At 45.3% G+C, this 18,878-nt stretch overlaps 1 protein-coding gene across 1 annotated transcript in view; it reads left to right on the plus strand.

The window, feature by feature from the left end:
- The window catches only part of LOC139404948 (kinesin-like protein KIF13A), a 201,661-nt gene that overhangs the window by 499 nt on the left and 182,284 nt on the right, over nt 1-18,878 (plus strand). The window contains exon 2 of the mRNA XM_071147495.1: nt 173-266. Within this exon, the coding sequence (XP_071003596.1) occupies nt 173-266 (94 nt within the window). The remainder of the gene's footprint in view (nt 1-172; nt 267-18,878) is intronic.

An 18,878-nucleotide genomic window follows, 5' to 3' on the forward strand; every position in this document is an offset into this window, starting at 1 on the left:
TTAGCTAGCTACCTCTAATCTTAAATCAGGGCAAATAAATCCAACTTGCCAAGTGTCAGTCAGATGTAGTTTAAGTAGATACACGATTAGGCTAACTAGCTAGCTACTTTGATTAGAAATGTATGGAAACTTTCTCAACAAGACAGAGACACATTTGCTCTGAACTCTGCAGAAACGGAACTGCATACGAAATGTGTGGTGGATATGGAGGATAACCAAACTGTTCTGCATCCACCGCCTTCCAACAATAAAGGAGAAAACACCAGGTAAAAACACATTTACACTTATTCAACATTCTGATCTGTCTTTATTATATATTGTTTGTGCCTGTGGCCCATTTGAAGAACGTCGTCTTTTATTTTGGTGTGACATGATTATTTAGGGAGCGTCTCAAACTCTGTCCCTCGAGGCACCGACTTTTCCCAGCTAACTTGATGGATATAAAGACAATGTTGAGTTTTTATTTTCTCAGTCTTCTGGACTGGACTCTTCTGTGATTGTGTGATTAGGGCATACGCACACTTTCAACACCGGCTGAAACTGGACTGAAAGTGGACTTTTGTTGAGTTTTCCCGGGAAGTTTTTCAAGCTTTAAAACAGTGAAAACGAAGTTCATCCTCCCTGTGTAATTTAAAATAAAATCTGTTTTTTCTCCCCGGGATGAAAGTGACTGAGTGGCTTAATAATGCAGGCTCACTAACCCACCTCGCTCCGCGGCAGGGTTACTACTATAAGGGATCCATGGGACGTCCCTATCCTAACCCAGGGTAAACTCGGTCCCCGGGACCCCAAGGGGTGCACGTTTTGGTTTGTTTCCCTACCACTACACAGCCGTTTCAAATAACAAGTGTTGATCATTTGAATTTATTGTGTAGTGTTAGGGCAAATACCAAAACGTGCACCCCTTGGGCTCCCAGGGACAGAGTTTGGGAAACACTGCCTAACCCAATCGTTACCGTAACCCTAAACATACCATTACATTAACCCTAAACATACCCCTTACCTAACCCTTACCTTAACCGTTTTACATTTCAACTTCAATGTGGTGACCTCAGAGTTGGGACGTCTCAAGCACCCCGTTTAGACGTTTAGACTTGCTCTCGATACTGTCTCTTTAAGAAAGTTTTCTGCAGCGTTGCCCTGCTATAACGCCCTAATAACATCCCATAGACCCAAAGCCTGCTGCTGTAGCTACACTGTAGCCGATTGAAGTCTTTCTATTCTGCTGTGATCTCCTAAAAATCAAGCAAATCGAACTAAGATCATTCTATGTTAGATTGTCCAGATGTTTTAAATGTCCCGTGGAAGCCCCTGCTTCTTTCTTTGAGAATGACTGGGACCTGATCAAAACCTTTTCCTCAACAAAGTAGCCAACAGCGAACCAACTGCTGGAACTGTGACAAAATTCCAACGCAACAGACTGTATAAATAGATGCAGCATCTAGAGGCCATCAGTGGCTGAATTACAGCCCGACCTGTTTACTGTACTTGTGGTTTTCCTTATCATCATTTTTTACGATTGTTATGTAAATCATCTATTGAATAATTGTCTACGGGACCTGGAAACATAAATTAGCCTAATTAACTCAATTTTAATATAATAATATATCATATTGTGTCCAAGAAAACAGAATTTGTGGTCTCAGTCAGAACCCAAAGCATAATAACTACTCATTCTAGAGCTAAACAATTCCACACCAGCTGACCAGCCTTGGCATGACTCTGTCTCTTCACCATTACTTTTCATGTGAGTTTCACATTTGGTGTTAAAGGGGCTGTGGTTTAGGGATGGACAACTAGTTTAACATGCCATAGTAATTATCCTCCACTTGCTATTGGCTGAGAGGGAGGAAGCATCTTGAATTTTATGATTCGTAAATATTAAAGTTGACAGCTAACCTTGATAATTTTTTTGAAGGAGTCCCACACTTCGTATTTTTTTGTGTATTGAGAGAGAGAGAGAGAGAGAGAGAGAGAGAGAGAGAGGGGGAGGGGGAGAGAGGGAGGGAGGGAGGGGGAGAGAGAGAGAGGGAGGGAGGGGGAGAGAGAGGGAGGGAGGGAGGGAGGGGGAGAGGGAGGGAGGGAGGGGGAGAGAGAGGGAGGGAGGGGGAGGGGGAGAGAGGGAGGGAGGGAGGGGGGAGAGGGAGGGAGGGGGAGAGAGAGAGAGGGAGGGAGGGGGAGGGAGAGAGGAGAGGGAGGGAGGGGGAGAGAGAGGGAGGGAGGGAGGGAGGGAGAGAGGGAGGGAGGGAGGGAGAGAGAGAGAGAGAGAGGGAGGGAGAGGGAGGGAGGGAGGGGGAGAGAGAGAGAGTGGGAGGAAAGGACTGCAGAGAGAGTGTTAAAGCAGTGTGTCTGATACAAACCCATAGTCACATCTCTACATGGGATCCAGAGACAGTGTGTCTGATACAAACCCATAGTCACAGCTCTACATGGGATCCAGAGACAGTGTGTCTGATACAAACCCATAGTCACATGCTGCTCACAGATATAAGCTTAATTTCCTAGTTATATGAGGTCAGACAAATACAGAAGAACACAGGCCCTATAGTCAAAACTAGTACGCTATAACACCGAGCTGAACCACCCAGGTAAACTAGTATACTATAACACCATGCTGCACCACCCAGGTAAACTAGTACACTATAACACTGAGCTGCACCACCCAGGTAAACTAGTACACTATAACACCGAGCTGAACCACCCAGGTAAACTAGTACACTATAACACCGAGCTGCACCACCCAGGTAAACTAGTACACTATAACACTGAGCTGCACCACCCAGGTAAACTAGTACATTATAACACCATGCTGCACCACCCAGGTAAACTAGTACACTAACACCGAGCTGCACCACCCAGGTAAACTAGTACACTAACACCGAGCTGCACCACCCAGGTAAACTAGTACACTATAACACTGAGCTGCACCACCCAGGTAAACTAGTACACTATAACACCATGCTGCACCACCCAGGTAAACTAGTACACTATAACACTGAGCTGCACCACCCAGGTAAACTAGTACACTATAACACCATGCTGCACCACCCAGGTAAACTAGTACACTATAACACCGAGCTGCACCACCCAGGTAAACTAGTACACTATAACACTGAGCTGCACCACCCAGGTAAACTAGTACACTATAACACTGAGCTGCACCACCCAGGTAAACTAGTACACTATAACACCATGCTGCACCACCCAGGTAAACTAGTACACTAACACCGAGCTGCACCACCCAGGTAAACTAGTACACTATAACACCATGCTGCACCACCCAGGTAAACTAGTACACTATAACACTGAGCTGCACCACCCAGGTAAACTAGTACACTATAACACCGAGCTGAACCACCCTGGTAAACTAGTACACTATAACACCGAGCTGCACCACCCAGGTAAACTAGTACACTATAACACCGAGCTGCACCACCCAGGTAAACTAGTACACTATAACACCGAGCTGCACCACCCAGTTAAACTAGTACACTATAACACCATGCTGCACCACCCAGGTAAACTAGTACACTATAACACCATGCTGCACCACCCAGGTAAACTAGTATACTATAACACCATGCTGCACCACCCAGGTAAACTAGTACACTATAACACTGAGCTGCACCACCCAGGTAAACTAGTACACTATAACACCGAGCTGAACCACCCTGGTAAACTAGTACACTATAACACCGAGCTGCACCACCCAGGTAAACTAGTACACTATAACACCGAGCTGCACCACCCAGGTAAACTAGTACACTATAACACTGAGCTGCACCACCCAGGTAAACTAGTACACTATAACACCGAGCTGAACCACCCTGGTAAACTAGTACACTATAACACCGAGCTGCACCACCCAGGTAAACTAGTACACTATAACACCGAGCTGCACCACCCAGGTAAACTAGTACACTATAACACCGAGCTGCACCACCCAGGTAAACTAGTACACTATAACACCGAGCTGAACCACCCAGGTAAACTAGTACACTAACACCGAGCTGCACCACCCAGTTAAAATGCTGCACCACCCAGGTAAACTAGTACACTATAACACCCTGCTGCACCACCCAGGTAAACTAGTACACTATAACACTGAGCTGCACCACCCAGGTAAACTAGTAAACTGACAGGTAAGCATCCTCTCGTGTTTCATATGCTGGGAGTGAGTGTACAACCCAGGCTGCACCCCAAATTGCACCGTATTCCCAATATGGTGCATTACTTTTCACCAAAAAATAGTGCACTATATATGGAACAGGGTTCCATTTGGGATGCTCCCTGGGTCTCTCTGTCTCTCTATGAAGCTTACTCAACAGTCGGCCAGGAAACAGGAGAACGAGGGGAAGTGGATCAGCAGAAAGTAAGAACCTCTGTTTTTAAAGGCCCGGTGTGGCCGGTGTCTGAGGTGCCGAAGACCAGAGCTTGAGCCAATCAGCCCTCGATCCACCTTTGTGTGTGTTTTTAGTAGATTCACTTCCACGTTTCACCATAACGTGCCTTTATAAAGGGAAACCAGATAATATGGCCTAGACAGACATAAACAGCCCTCCGCCTGAACACACATCAGACTGGAGTGAAATATGCATCTGGCTCTCACGTTTTTGTCCCTATGTTTTGTTGCTTAGTTAGGTTGGATGGTTGATTATATCCCTCATCATATCTCACTACATTGTTCCATGAAAGCTATCTATCATACTGTATCTATCATACTGTATCTATCATACTGCATCTATCATACTGTATCTATCATACTGTATCTATCATACTGTATCTTACCTATCTTTCATACTGTATCTATCATACTGTATCTATCATACTGTATCTAACCTATCTATCATACTGTATCTATCATACTGTATCTATCCTATCTATCACACTGTATGATACTGTATCTATCATACTGTATCTTACCTATCTATCATACTGTATCTATCATACTGTATCTATCATACTGTATCTAACCTATCTATCATACTGTATCTATCATACTGTATCTATCATACTGTATCTATCATACTGTATCGAACCTATCTATCATACTGCATCTATCATACTGTATCTATCATACTGTATCTATCATACTGTATCTTACCTATCTATCATACTGTATCTATCATACTGTATCTATCATACTGTATCTATCATACTGTATCTATCATACTGTATCTATCCTATCTATCACACTGTATCATACTGTATCTATCATACTGTATCTTACCTATCTATCATACTGTATCTATCATACTGTATCTATCCTATCTATCATACTGTATCTATCCTATCTGTCATACTGTATCTATCACACTGTATCTATCATACTGTATCTATCCTATCTATCATACTGTATCTATCACACTGTATCGAACCTATCTATCACACTGTATCTATCATACTGTATCTATCATACTGTATATATCATACTGTATCGAACCTATCTATCACACTGTATCGAACCTATCTATCATACTGTATCTATCATACTGTATCTATCCTATCTGTCACACTGTATCGAACCTATCTGTCATACTGTATCTATCATACTGTATCCATCATACTGTATCTATCCTATCTATCACACTGTATCTATCATACTGTATCTATCATACTGTATCCATCATACTGTATCTGTCATACTGTATCTATCATACTGTATCCATCATACTGTATCTATCCTATCTATCACACTGTATCTATCATACTGTATCTATCCTATCTATCATACTGTATCTATCACACTGTATCGAACCTATCTATCACACTGTATCTATCACACTGTATTTATCATACTGTATCTATCACACTGTATCTATCATACTGTATCGAACCTATCTATCAGACTGTATCGAACCTATCTATCATACTGTATCTATCATACTGTATCTATCATACTGTATCTATCATACTGTATCTATCATACTGTATCTATCATACTGTATCCATCATACTGTATCTATCCTATCTATCATACTGTATCTATCCTATCTATCACACTGTATCGAACCTATCTATCATACTGTATCTATCATACTGTATCTATCACACTATCAAACCTATCTGTCATACTGTATCTATCATACTGTATCCATCATACTGTATCTATCACACTGTATCTAACCTATCTATCATACTGTATCTATCTAATTCAATTGTTCCATAAAAGCTAGCAGCTTTATGGTCCATGTTGCTGTGCTTGGTTTGGTTCACTCTACCTCGACCTCTTGAGTGAACTGCTGCTGTCATCTATGTCTGTGTCCCAAATTACCCCCTGTTTCCTATGGGGGCTCTGGTCAAAAGTAGTGCTCTATGTAGGGAAAAGGGTGCCACTTGAGACATTGCCTCTGTCACCCCAGATTAAACTAGTGACCTGATTAACCAGAGATGCAAATGAAATCATCTCTTTAAGATGAACGATTTACGCTGTCCCCTTGCTCTTTGTCCCTCGAACAAATCAATTGTCTTAATGCTGCTATGATTTGTAGATGTGCCCAGGATGCAGTGTGCATGTCTTTCTCATTCTGATTGAACATGAAGGGATGCTGTCTTCAGGGTAAACTATGTAGACCAGAGAGAAAAGGTCTACCCTAACCAACACTAGCTGGAAAGGTCACATCCCAAATGGCATCCTATTCCCTATGTAGTGCACTACTTTAGACCAGGACCCGTAGGGATTGTTCATTTAGCCTACATACTGCATGGATAGGAAACTGACTTTTACATCATCAAAATGGGACACAACAGATCATAGCAGACACTAAATAAACATACAAAGGCAGAGAGGCTAACAAGGAAAAGAGCCGTCATCTAGCAGAGAAACCCCTGTCTAGTAAGTAGGGCTTGAAGACATCTCATCTAGCAGTGAAACCCCTGTCTAGTAAGTAGGGCTTGAAGACATCTCATCTAGCAGTGAAACCCCTGTCTAGTAAGTAGGGCTTGAAGACACCTCATCTAACAGTGAAACCCCTGTCTAGTAAGTAGGGCTTGAAGAGCCGTCATCTAGCAGTGAAACCCCTGTCTAGTAAGTAGGGCTTGAAGACATCTCATCTAGCAGTGAAACCCCTGTCTAGTAAGTAGGGCTTGAAGACACCTCATCTAGCAGTGAAACACCTGTCTAGTAAGTAGGGCTTGAAGACACCTCATCTAGCAGTGAAACCCCTGTATAGTAAGTAGGGCTTGAAGACATCTCATCTAGCAGTGAAACCCCTGTCTAGTAAGTAGGGCTTGAAGACATCTCATCTAGCAGTGAAACCCCTGTCTAGTAAGTAGGGCTTGAAGAGCCGTCATCTAGCAGTGAAACCCCTGTCTAGTAAGTAGGGCTTGAAGACACGTCATCTAGCAGTGAAACACCTGTCTAGTAAGTAGGGCTTGAAGACATCTCATCTAGCAGTGAAACCCCTGTCTAGTAAGTAGGGCTTGAAGACACCTCATCTAGCAGTGAAACCCCTGTCTAGTAAGTAGGGCTTGAAGAGCCTCATCTAGCAGTGAAACCCCTGTCTAGTAAGTAGGGCTTGAAGACATCTCATCTAGCAGTGAAACCCCTGTCTAGTAAGTAGGGCTTGAAGACATCTCATCTAACAGTGAAACCCCTGTCTAGTAAGTAGGGCTTGAAGAGCCGTCATCTAGCAGTGAAACCCCTGTCTAGTAAGTAGGGCTTGAAGACATCTCATCTAGCAGTGAAACCCCTGTCTAGTAAGTAGGGCTTGAAGACATCTCATCTAGCAGTGAAACCCCTGTCTAGTAAGTAGGGCTTGAAGACAGACTTGTTTGTTCATCTGTAGCCTAACTCTACATCTGATGTGGCTCTTGTAATCAGCAGATCTACATTAGCCAGTAATGAGCTTTCTGCTCCAGCCTCAAGAGCCCACCACACGTTAACCATACGTTAACCACACGTTAACCTATATTTAAGGCTCTTATCAGATCTGAAATTTCCACAGAACCGCCCCATTCCAGGCAATTAAGCAAATGAGGCTTTAAAGCAAACATTCAAGGAACAAGACTAGAGTATGTAGCAATAGAACAAAAGGCATGTGTCTGGGTCAAAGGTCAAGGAAATGAAACTTAACATTAACTGGGATGTCATAGTCAATTAGTCTAGTTTACCGACTGCCTGTCATGGACCATTGGCTACTTTGTGGTATCTTTCCAGTGGGTCCAGGGTCGTATGTTTATTTAGTGTCTGATTTGTTGTGTCCCATTTTGATGATGTAAAAGTCTGTTTCCTGTCCATGCAGTATGTAGGCTAAGTTAACAGGACCCACCACGTTATGTTAGATGTCAGGATTTCCCTGCAAGGTGATCGGCCTATTGCACTTCTCCACCATTCAGAGAGGCTAAATCCAATGTCCCTTCCATGTGCTGTGATGCAGGGTTGAGTTGATGACTGCTGTGTTGTCTGGTTTCACTTCCAACAGCTAGATTGTAAGGTTTATCCCTAGGTCACACAAGATACATGTGTGGTGCAACCTTGCCATTTCACCAAGCAGCATTCATAGTTGTTATTTAGCCTAGGTAAAGTCCCTATATAAGAGTCTAAATTCACTTTCTTCTTCTTGGGATGTAGAAAGTCACTTTAAAGTCTGCCGTTTTGAGATGTTGGAGTGTATTATTCTGAGCCAGTATTATTGTCTGGATGTTATGTCCTGGATGATTTCCCCTCTGAATCAGAACAAGATGAACACATGTTATAACTCACTTAGTTCCCAGCTGTAGTAGTTCTTTCTCTCTGTTTTGAATGACTTCTAGCTCAGGAATTCTATGAAGACAGCTAAGGTTGACTTGCTGAGTGAGTTGAGATTGGCCCAGTTATTCTATTCTAAATCTTCCTCCTGAGTCTCCAACCTGTCCTGTGTTTAGTATGTCTATAGAAGAGGATAGAGGATACCCTGCTCCCTCAGGCCCTGTCTCTGTTGTTCAGGACTCCTGCTCCCTCAGGCCCTGTCTCTGTTGTTCAGGACTCCTGCTCCCTCAGGCCCTGTCTCTGTTGTTCAGGACTCCTTCTCCCTCAGGCCCTGTCTCTGTTGTTCAGGACTCCTGCTCCCTCAGGCCCTGTCTCTGTTGTTCAGGACTCCTTCTCCCTCAGGCCCTGTCTCTGTTGTTCAGGACTCCTTCTCCCTCAGGCCCTGTCTCTGTTGTTCAGGACTCCTTCTCCCTCAGGCCCTGTCTCTGTTGTTCAGGACTCCTGCTCCCTCAGGCCCTGTCTCTGTTGTTCAGGACTCCTGCTCCCTCAGGCCCTGTCTCTGTTGTTCAGGACTCCTGCTCCCTCAGGCCCTGTCTCTGTTGTTCAGGACTCCTGCTCCCTCAGGCCCTGTCTCTGTTGTTCAGGACTCCTTCTCCCTCAGGCCCTGTCTCTGTCGTTCAGGACTCCTGCTCCCTCAGGCCCTGTCTCTGTTGTTCAGGACTCCTGCTCCCTCAGGCCCTGTCTCTGTTGTTCAGGACTCCTGCTCCCTCAGGCCCTGTCTCTGTTGTTCAGGACTCCTGCTCCCTCAGGCCCTGTCTCTGTTGTTCAGGACTCCTCCTCCCTCAGGCCCTGTCTCTGTTGTTCAGGACTCCTTCTCCCTCAGGCCCTGTCTCTGTTGTTCAGGACTCCTTCTCCCTCAGGCCCTGTCTCTGTTGTTCAGGACTCCTGCTCCCTCAGGCCCTGTCTCTGTTGTTCAGGACTCCTGCTCCCTCAGGCCCTGTCTCTGTTGTTCAGGACTCCTTCTCCCTCAGGCCCTGTCTCTGTTGTTCAGGACTCCTTCTCCCTCAGGCCCTGTCTCTGTTGTTCAGGACTCCTGCTCCCTCAGGCCCTGTCTCTGTTGTTCAGGACTCCTGCTCCCTCAGGCCCTGTCTCTGTTGTTCAGGACTCCTGCTCCCTCAGGCCCTGTCTCTGTGGTTCAGGACTCCTGCTCCCTCAGGCCCTGTCTCTGTCGTTCAGGACTCCTGCTCCCTCAGGCCCTGTCTCTGTTGTTCAGGACTCCTGCTCCCTCAGGCCCTGTCTCTGTTGTTCAGGACTCCTGCTCCCTCAGGCCCTGTCTCTGTTGTTCAGGACTCCTGCTCCCTCAGGCCCTGTCTCTGTTGTTCAGGACTCCTGCTCCCTCAGGCCCTGTCTCTGTGGTTCAGGACTCCTGCTCCCTCAGGCCCTGTCTCTGTTGTTCAGGACTCCTTCTCCCTCAGGCCCTGTCTCTGTCGTTCAGGACTCCTGCTCCCTCAGGCCCTGTCTCTGTTGTTCAGGACTCCTTCTCCCTCAGGCCCTGTCTCTGTTGTTCAGGACTCCTGCTCCCTCAGGCCCTGTCTCTGTTGTTCAGGACTCCTGCTCCCTCAGGCCCTGTCTCTGTCGTTCAGGACTCCTGCTCCCTCAGGCCCTGTCTCTGTTGTTCAGGACTCCTGCTCCCTCAGGCCCTGTCTCTGTTGTTCAGGACTCCTTCTCCCTCAGGCCCTGTCTCTGTTGTTCAGGACTCCTGCTCCCTCAGGCCCTGTCTCTGTTGTTCAGGACTCCTGCTCCCTCAGGCCCTGTCTCTGTTGTTCAGGACTCCTGCTCCCTCAGGCCCTGTCTCTGTGGTTCAGGACTCCTTCTCCCTCAGGCCCTGTCTCTGTTGTTCAGGACTCCTGCTCCCTCAGGCCCTGTCTCTGTGGTTCAGGACTCCTGCTCCCTCAGGCCCTGTCTCTGTTGTTCAGGACTCCTGCTCCCTCAGGCCCTGTCTCTGTCGTTCAGGACTCCTGCTCCCTCAGGCCCTGTCTCTGTCGTTCAGGACTCCTGTATGCGGTTGAGATGTGTCAACGTTGGTGATCTATCAGCATGCCAGATATGGCTGCAGGCAGGGCCACAATCATGGGAACGTCAGCATTGCATTCTTCCTTCCACATTTAAAGTACTCAGTTTCATCCTGACAAGAGTGTGTAGGATTAAGGTTAAGTCTCAAATAATTAACCTAACTAGTCATTGTATATTTTCAACACATTTATATGCAGTAAAACGCTGTCTTGTACAATGTGAATTGGGTTGAACATTCTTAATCGTGTGCCTTTCCCTAGGGATCCCATTGTGGGTCTTAGCTGCTAGTTTTCTGCTCTAAGAGCACCATGCCACAGGCACCATGTGAACATGTAAGCTATGTAAAGAATGTGACAAATATACCTATTTTTCCTTTGATGGCTCAGGTCCTAGGAACATCGGGGTATATTTTGGCACTATGATACATTGCACCGGCACTTGTGACCCTCCCTCTGTTTCTCTCCCCCTGAAACATGAACTGTAATCTCACTGATGTCGGCACATTGAAGGTGACTGCAGGGCGATGGAGGTTACCTTTCCTCACCCGAGCTGCTAGTGATGTTCACGCTCACATTCTCAGGTTTCAGTCTACCTCTTATCCTGGACAGGCACGAGTGGCACATTTGAAATGTGAATCTGGGAAAGAAATTTTGTTTTCAAACCACAGTCTGCTTCCCTCAGAGCATTATACCTAATGATGGAGTGAAGAAAGAGAGAGGGAATAACTTAGGCGGCTGTCGAGAGAGAGAGAGAGAGAGAGAGAGAGAGAGAGAGAGAGAGAGAGAGAGAGAGAGAGAGAGAGAGAGAGAGAGAGAGAGAGAGAGTTAGAGAAGAGAGAGAGAGAGAGTTAGAGAGGAAGAGAGAGAAAGCGTTAGAGAGAGAGAGTTAGAGAAGAGAGAGAAAGCGTTAGAGAGAGAGAGCGCGTTAGAGAGAGAGAGCGTTAGAAAGAGAGAGAGAGAGAGCGTTAGAGAGTTAGAGAAGAGAGAGAGAGAGACAGAGAGTTAGAAAGAGAGAGAGAGAGAGAGCGTTAGAAAGAGAGAGAGAGCGTTAGAGTTAGAGAAGAGAGAGATTAGCAGCAAGGGAAATACCCTTGAGCTCCCACAATAGGGCCAAATTACAGCTGTCATGCCCTAACGTGTCCATCCACCCAGAACAATAGAAAACTAGTCTATGGTAGGATTTAGGTAATGGTAGGTTAGCCCCTTACAAATATGATACCACCCACTGTACCATTGAACTGGTAGCGTATGACTGAATCCATAAAGTAAACATTATTGAATGGAGCTCCATCAACCATTGGATTCACTGGGGATGTTTGGAGTGTGTTTTCCCCAGATGACGGGGACTATTAGGCCTATTCAGTGTAGAGAAAGAAAGCCACTGTAGGTGATTGATGTTGCAGGGTGGTGATATCTAGTACAGCGGGTTACTGTGGAGCAGACTCATTTCCAACATCTAGGCAGGGGTGCAGGACTGAGACAGTCACTTTGTTCCTCACCTCTCCCAGCCTCTACAGCACAGGGCAACGTGATTAGTGTATGTCTTTGTCTCAAATTGCACCCTATCCTCTATTTAGTGCACTACGTTTGACCAGGGTCCATAGGGCACTATAAAGGGAATAGGGTGTCATTTGGGACTCATCCTATGTTTGTCTCTATCTGATTACTACTGTAACCAAGCTTGTCATTTACCTCTTTATCTTCTGTTCTGTACACAATCTCTTCCTTATCACACACTTCAGTTGAGTTCACAGAACTGCTTCGGTTGAGTTCACAGAACTGCTTCAGTTGAGTTCACAGAACTGCTTCAGTTGAGTTCACAGAACTGCTTCAGTTGAGTTCACAGAACTGCTTCAGTTGAGTTCACATAAGTACACTATATATACAAAAGTATGTGGACACCCATTCTAATTAGTGGAATTGGCTATTTCAGCCACATCCGTTGCTGACAGGTGTATAAAATCAGGCACACAGCCATGCAAACTCCATAGACAAACATTGACAGTAGAATGGCTTTACTGAAGAACTCAGTGACTTTAAACGTGGCAGTCATAGAATGCCACCTTTCCAACAAGTCAGTTCGTCAAATTTCTGCTCTGCTAGAGCTGTGTAAACGTGTTCTCTGTAGTGTTGAATCACGCTTCACCATCTGGCAGTCTGACAGGACAAATCTGGATTTGGTGGATGCCTGGAGAACACCACCTGTCCCAATGAATAGAGACAATTGTCGAGTTTGGTTCAGGAGGAATAATGGTCTGGGGCTGTTTTTCATAGTTCATGCAAGGCTCCTTAGTTCCATTGAAGGGAAAACTTAACGCTACAGCATACAATGACATTCTAGACTGTGCTTCCAACTTTGTGGCAACAGTTTGGGGAAGGGCCTTTCCTGTTTCAGCATGACAATGCCTCTGTGCACAAAGCAAGGTCCATACAGAAATGGTTTGACGAAATCGGTGTGGGAGAACATGACTGGCCTGCACAGAGCCCTGACCTCAACCCCATAGAACACCTTTGGGATGAATTGGAACACAGACTAGACTGCGAGCCAGGCCTCATCGCCCAACATCAGTGTCCAACCTCACTGATGTTCTTGTGGCTGAATGGAAGCAAGTCCCCACCTCAATGTTCCAACATCTAGTGGAAAGCCTTCCCAGAAGGCTGTTATTGCAGGTGTCCACATACTTTTGGTCATGAAGTGCACTGCAGCCGAGGGGCTCCCGTATATCTTATCTCTACTTACTTAACTCTGCCGGCTTCCTCAACGGCCATATTATTGTAATCTGATTGATGTGCTGTCCTGAAGTGACTAGAAGCAGCACAGGTCAGTGTAGTGAAGTTAAGTGTATCCATAAATAGCCTGTTTTTTAGGACTTGTTAGGCTATTTGAATCGTTGCTCTATCTGACGTAAGAAAATGCCTTAGTTAGTGGTCTTCAGAGCCTGAGTCATGCTTTTCACCCAGTCAAACGCAGACTGGAAGTTAACATGCCTTAGTTAGTGGTCTTCAGAGCCTGAGTCATGCTTTTCCCCCAGTCAAACGCAGACTGGAAGCTGGAAGTTAACATGCCTTAGTTAGTGGTCTTCAGAGCCTGAGTCATGCTTTTCCCCCAGTCAAACGCAGACTGGAAGCTGGAAGTTAACATGCCTTAGTTAGTGGTCTTCAGAGCCTGAGTCATGCTTTTCACCCAGTCAAACGCAGACTGGAAGCTGGACGTTATGTTTATGTCATGCTTCATTCTGGCCTTCTTGACCCTGTTACAGATGTTCCTCAGCGTTTTGACCAGAAGCTTTTTCTCAGAAACATGCAATGTCAAGGAGATGCCTACAGGATAGACACATAGGGCTAAACAAAGATGGTGGACGTATGGCGCTGCTTAAATACATTTAAGAGGAGGCTCAGGATGCCTCAAAAATGACCTATAGTGCACTACTTTTGACCACATCCCAATGGGCTCTGGTCCAAAATAGTGCACTATATGGGGAATAGGTTGCTACTTGGGTCTAGACCCGAGGTCTATGATCTCTTTGGTTTGTCTCCTGTCTCCTAGTGGACATAGGCGTCAAAGCCCTCAGCACCATCCAGCTACCAGGAAGTGCTGATTGTTTGTGAACATTGATGTCTTTGTGTGAGTGGAGCAGAGCTGGAGGGAACTAAGGCGATATCTAATGCTGTTTAGAGTAAGTTGGGCTGTGTCACAAATGGCATAAAACGGGTTTGTTTTGGAATTCTTTGTGGGTTTGTGTAATCTGAGGGAAATATGTGTCTCTAATATGGTCATACATTGGGCAGGAGATTAGGAAGTGCAGCTCAGTTTCCACCTCATTTTGTGGGAAGTGTGAGAGCCAGGTCTGCCTACGGCGGCCTTTCTCAATAGCAAGGCTATGTTCACTGAGTGTACATTTTGGGTCAGTCACTGTGGTCAGGTATCTGCCACTATGTACTCTCAGTTTAGGGCCAAGTAGCATTCTAGTTGGCTGTTTTTTTGTTTGTTAATTCTTTCCAATGTGTCAAGTAATTATCTTTTTGTTTTTTCATGATTTGGTTGTGTCTAATTGTGTTGCTGTCCTGGTGCTCTGTGGGGTTTGTTTGTGTTTGTGAACAGAGCCCCAGGACCAGCTTGCTGAGGGGACTCTTCTCCATGTTCATCTCTTTGTAGGTGATGGCTTTGTTATGGAAGGTTTGGGAATCGCTTCCTTTTAGGTGGTTATAGAATTTAACGGCTCTTTTCTGGATTTTGATAATTAGCGGGTATCGGCCTAACTCTGCTCTGCATGCATTATTTGGTGTTCTACGTTGTACACTGGAGGATATTTTAGCAGACTTCTGCATGCAGAGTCTCAATTTGGTGTTTGTCCCATTTTGTGAAGTCTTGGTTGGTGAGCGGACCCCAGACCTCACAACCATAAAGGGCAATGGGTTCTATAACTGATTCAAGTATTTTTAGCCAGATCCTTATTGGTATGTTGAATTTTCATGTTCCTTTTGATGGCATAGAATGCCCTTCTTGCCTTGTCTCTCAGATCGTTCACAGCTTTGTGGAAGTTACCTGTGGCGCTGATGTTTAGGCCAAGGTATGTATAGTTTTTTGTGTGCTCTCGGGCAACGGTGTCTAGATGGAATTTGTATTTGTGGTCCTGGCAACTGGACCTTTTTTGGAGCACCATTATTTTGTCTTACTGAGATTTTCTGTCGGGGCCCAGGTCTGGCAGAATCTGTGCAGAAGATCTAAGTGCTGCTGTAGGCCCTCCTTGGTTGGTGACAGAAGCACCAGATCATCAGCAAACAGTAGACATTTGACTTCAGATTCTAGTAGGGTGAGGCCGGGTGCTGCAGACTGTTCTAGTGCCCTTTCCAATTCGTTGATATATATGTTGAAGAGGGTGGGGCTTAAACTGCATCCCTGTCTCACCCCACGGCCCTAGGACCATGCCTCAGGACTACCTGACATGATGACTCCTTGCTGTCCCCAGTCCACCTGGCCGTGCTGCTGCTCCAGTTTCAACTGTTCTGCCTTATTATTATTGGACCATGCTGGTCATTTATGAACATTTGGACATCTTGGCCATGTTCTGTTATAATCTCCACCCGGCACAGCCTGGCTGGACTGGCCACCCCTCATAGCCTGGTTCTTCTCTAGGTTTCTTCCTAGGTTTTGGCCTTTCTAGGGAGTTTTTCCTAGCCACCGTGCTTCTACACCTGCATTGCTTGCTGTTTGGAGTTTTAGGCTGGGTTTCTGTACAGCACTTTGAGATATCAGCTGATGTACGAAGGGCTTTATAAATACATTTGATTTGATTTGGTAAGAAATGTGTATTTTTCCCATTTTAACCGCATACTTGTTGTTTATCTACATGGATTTTATTATGTCGTATGTTTTTCCACCAACACCACTTTCCATCAATTTGTATAGCAGACCCTCATGCCAAATTGAGTGGAAGGCTTTTTTCACTGAGGAAATGTACGAGTCAGCTGTTAATGGTAATGCAGAGGATTTTCCCAAGGTTACTGTTGATCATTTGTCATGGAAGTTATTGGGCTCAAATGTATCTCCACTGGGGTGGTCAGTCCTTGGTTCCAAATATTGGGGAAGATGCCAGAGCTGAAGATGATGTTAAAGAGTTTTAGTATAGCCAATTGGAATTTGTGGTCTGTATATTTTATCATTTCATTTAGGATACCATCAACACCACATACCTTTTTGGGTTGGAGGGTTTGTATTTTGTCCTGTAGTTCATTCAATGTAATTGGAGAATCCAGTGGGTTCTGGTCGTCTTTTATAGTTGATTCTAAGATTTGTATTTGATCATGTATATGTTTTTGCTGTTTGTTATTTGTTATAGAACCAAAAAGTTTGGAGAAGTGGTTTACACATACAACTCCATTTTGGATAGATAATTATTTGAGTTGTTGTTTGTTTAGTGTTTTCCAATTTTCCCAGAAGTGGTTAGAGTCTATGGATTCTTCGGTTACGTTGAGCTGATTCCTTCTTTTTCCTTCTTTTTCCATAGAGTATTTATGTATTGTTTTAGTGATTCACAATCTCTCTCAAACTCAATCTCTCACTCACTCACTCACTCACTCACTCACTCACTCACTCACTCACACACACACACACACACACACACACACACAGGACCTGGTGCCATCACCGTCACGCTCTCCTAACAGTCTCTCTCTGTCACAATGAGGGCCTGTTGTCCAGTGGCTTCCCTCAGGAATGCATCAGGAATGCATCTGTCCCTCTGATAGTATCAATAATCCACCTTTCCCCTGTCTCTCCCTCTGATAGTATCAATAATCCACCTTTCCCCTGTCTCTCCCTCTGATAGTACCAATAATCCACCTTTCCCCTGTCTCTTCCTCTCTGATAGTACCAATAATCCACCTTTCCCCTGTATCTCCCTCTCTGATAGTACCAATAATCCACCTTTCCCCTGTCTGTCCCTCTGATAGTACCAATAATCCACCTTTCCCCTGTCTGTCCCTCTGATAGTACCAATAATCCACCTTTCCCCTGTCTCTCCCTCTGATAGTACCAATAATCCACCTTTCCCCTGTCTCTCCCTCTGATAGTACCAATAATCCACCTTTCCCCTGTCTGTCCCTCTGATAGTATCAATAATCCACCTTTCCCCTGTCTGTCCCTCTGATAGTACCAATAATCCACCTTTCCCCTGTCTGTCCCTCTGATAGTACCAATAATCCACCTTTCCCCTGTCTCTCCCTCTCTGATAGTACCAATAATCCACCTTTCCCCTGTCTCTCCCTCTCTGATAGTACCAATAATCCACCTTTCCCCTGTATCTCCCTCTGATAGTACCAATAATCCACCTTTCCCCTGTCTCTCCCTCTGATAGTGCCAATAATCCACCTTTCCCCTGTCTCTACCTCTGATAGTATCAATAATCCACCTTTCCCCTGTATCTCCCTCTCTGATAGTACCAATAATCCACCTTTCCCCTGTCTCTCCCTCTCTGATAGTTCCAATAATCCACCTTTCCCCTGTCTGTCCCTCTCTGATAGTACCAATAATCCACCTTTCCCCTGTCTGTCCCTCTCTGATAGTACCAATAATCCACCTTTCCCCTGTCTCTCCCTCTTTGACTGCTAGTATGTATCAATAATCCACCTTTCCCCTGTCTGTCCCTCTCTGATAGTACCAATAATCCACCTTTCCCCTGTCTGTCCCTCTCTGATAGTACCAATAATCCACCTTTCCCCTGTCTGTCCCTCTCTGATAGTACCAATAATCCACCTTTCCCCTGTCTCTCCCTCTTTGACTGCTAGTATGTATCAATAATCCACCTTTCCCCTGTCTGTCCCTCTCTGATAGTACCAATAATCCACCTTTCCCCTGTCTCTCCCTCTCTGATAGTATCAATAATCCACCTTTCCCCTGTCTCTCCCTCTTTGACTGCTAGTATGTATCAATAATCCACCTTTCCCCTGTCTCTCCCTCTGATAGTACCAATAATCCACCTTTCCCCTGTCTCTCACTCTCTGATAGCACCAATAATCCACCTTTCCCCTGTCTCTCCCTCTGATAGTACCAATAATCCACCTTTCCCCTGTCTGTCCCTCTGATAGTACCAATAATCCACCTTTCCCCTGTCTTTCCCTCTGATAGTATCAATAATCCACCTTTCCCCTGTCTGTCCCTCTGATAGTACCAATAATCCACCTTTCCCCTCTCTCCCTCTGATAGTACCAATAATCCACCTTTCCCCTGTCTGTCCCTCTGATAGTACCAATAATCCACCTTTCCCCTGTCTCTCCCTCTCTGATAGTACCAATAATCCACCTTTCCCCTGTCTCTCCCTCTCTGATATTACCAATAATCCACCTTTCCCCTGCCTCTCCCTCTGATAGTACCAATAATCCATCTTTCCCCTGTCTCTCCCTCTGATAGTATCAATAATCCACCTTTCCCCTGTATCTCCCTCTGATAGTACCAATAATCCACCTTTCCCCTGTCTCTCCCTCTGATAGTACCAATAATCCACCTTTCCCCTGTCTGTCCCTCTCTGATAGTACCAATAATCCACCTTTCCCCTGTCTCTCCCTCTGATAGTACCAATAATCCACCTTTCCCCTGTCTCTCCCTCTGATAGTACCAA

Source organism: Oncorhynchus clarkii, unplaced genomic scaffold (genome assembly GCF_045791955.1).
Source record: "Oncorhynchus clarkii lewisi isolate Uvic-CL-2024 unplaced genomic scaffold, UVic_Ocla_1.0 unplaced_contig_10532_pilon_pilon, whole genome shotgun sequence".
Taxonomy (NCBI): Eukaryota; Metazoa; Chordata; class Actinopteri; order Salmoniformes; family Salmonidae; genus Oncorhynchus; species Oncorhynchus clarkii.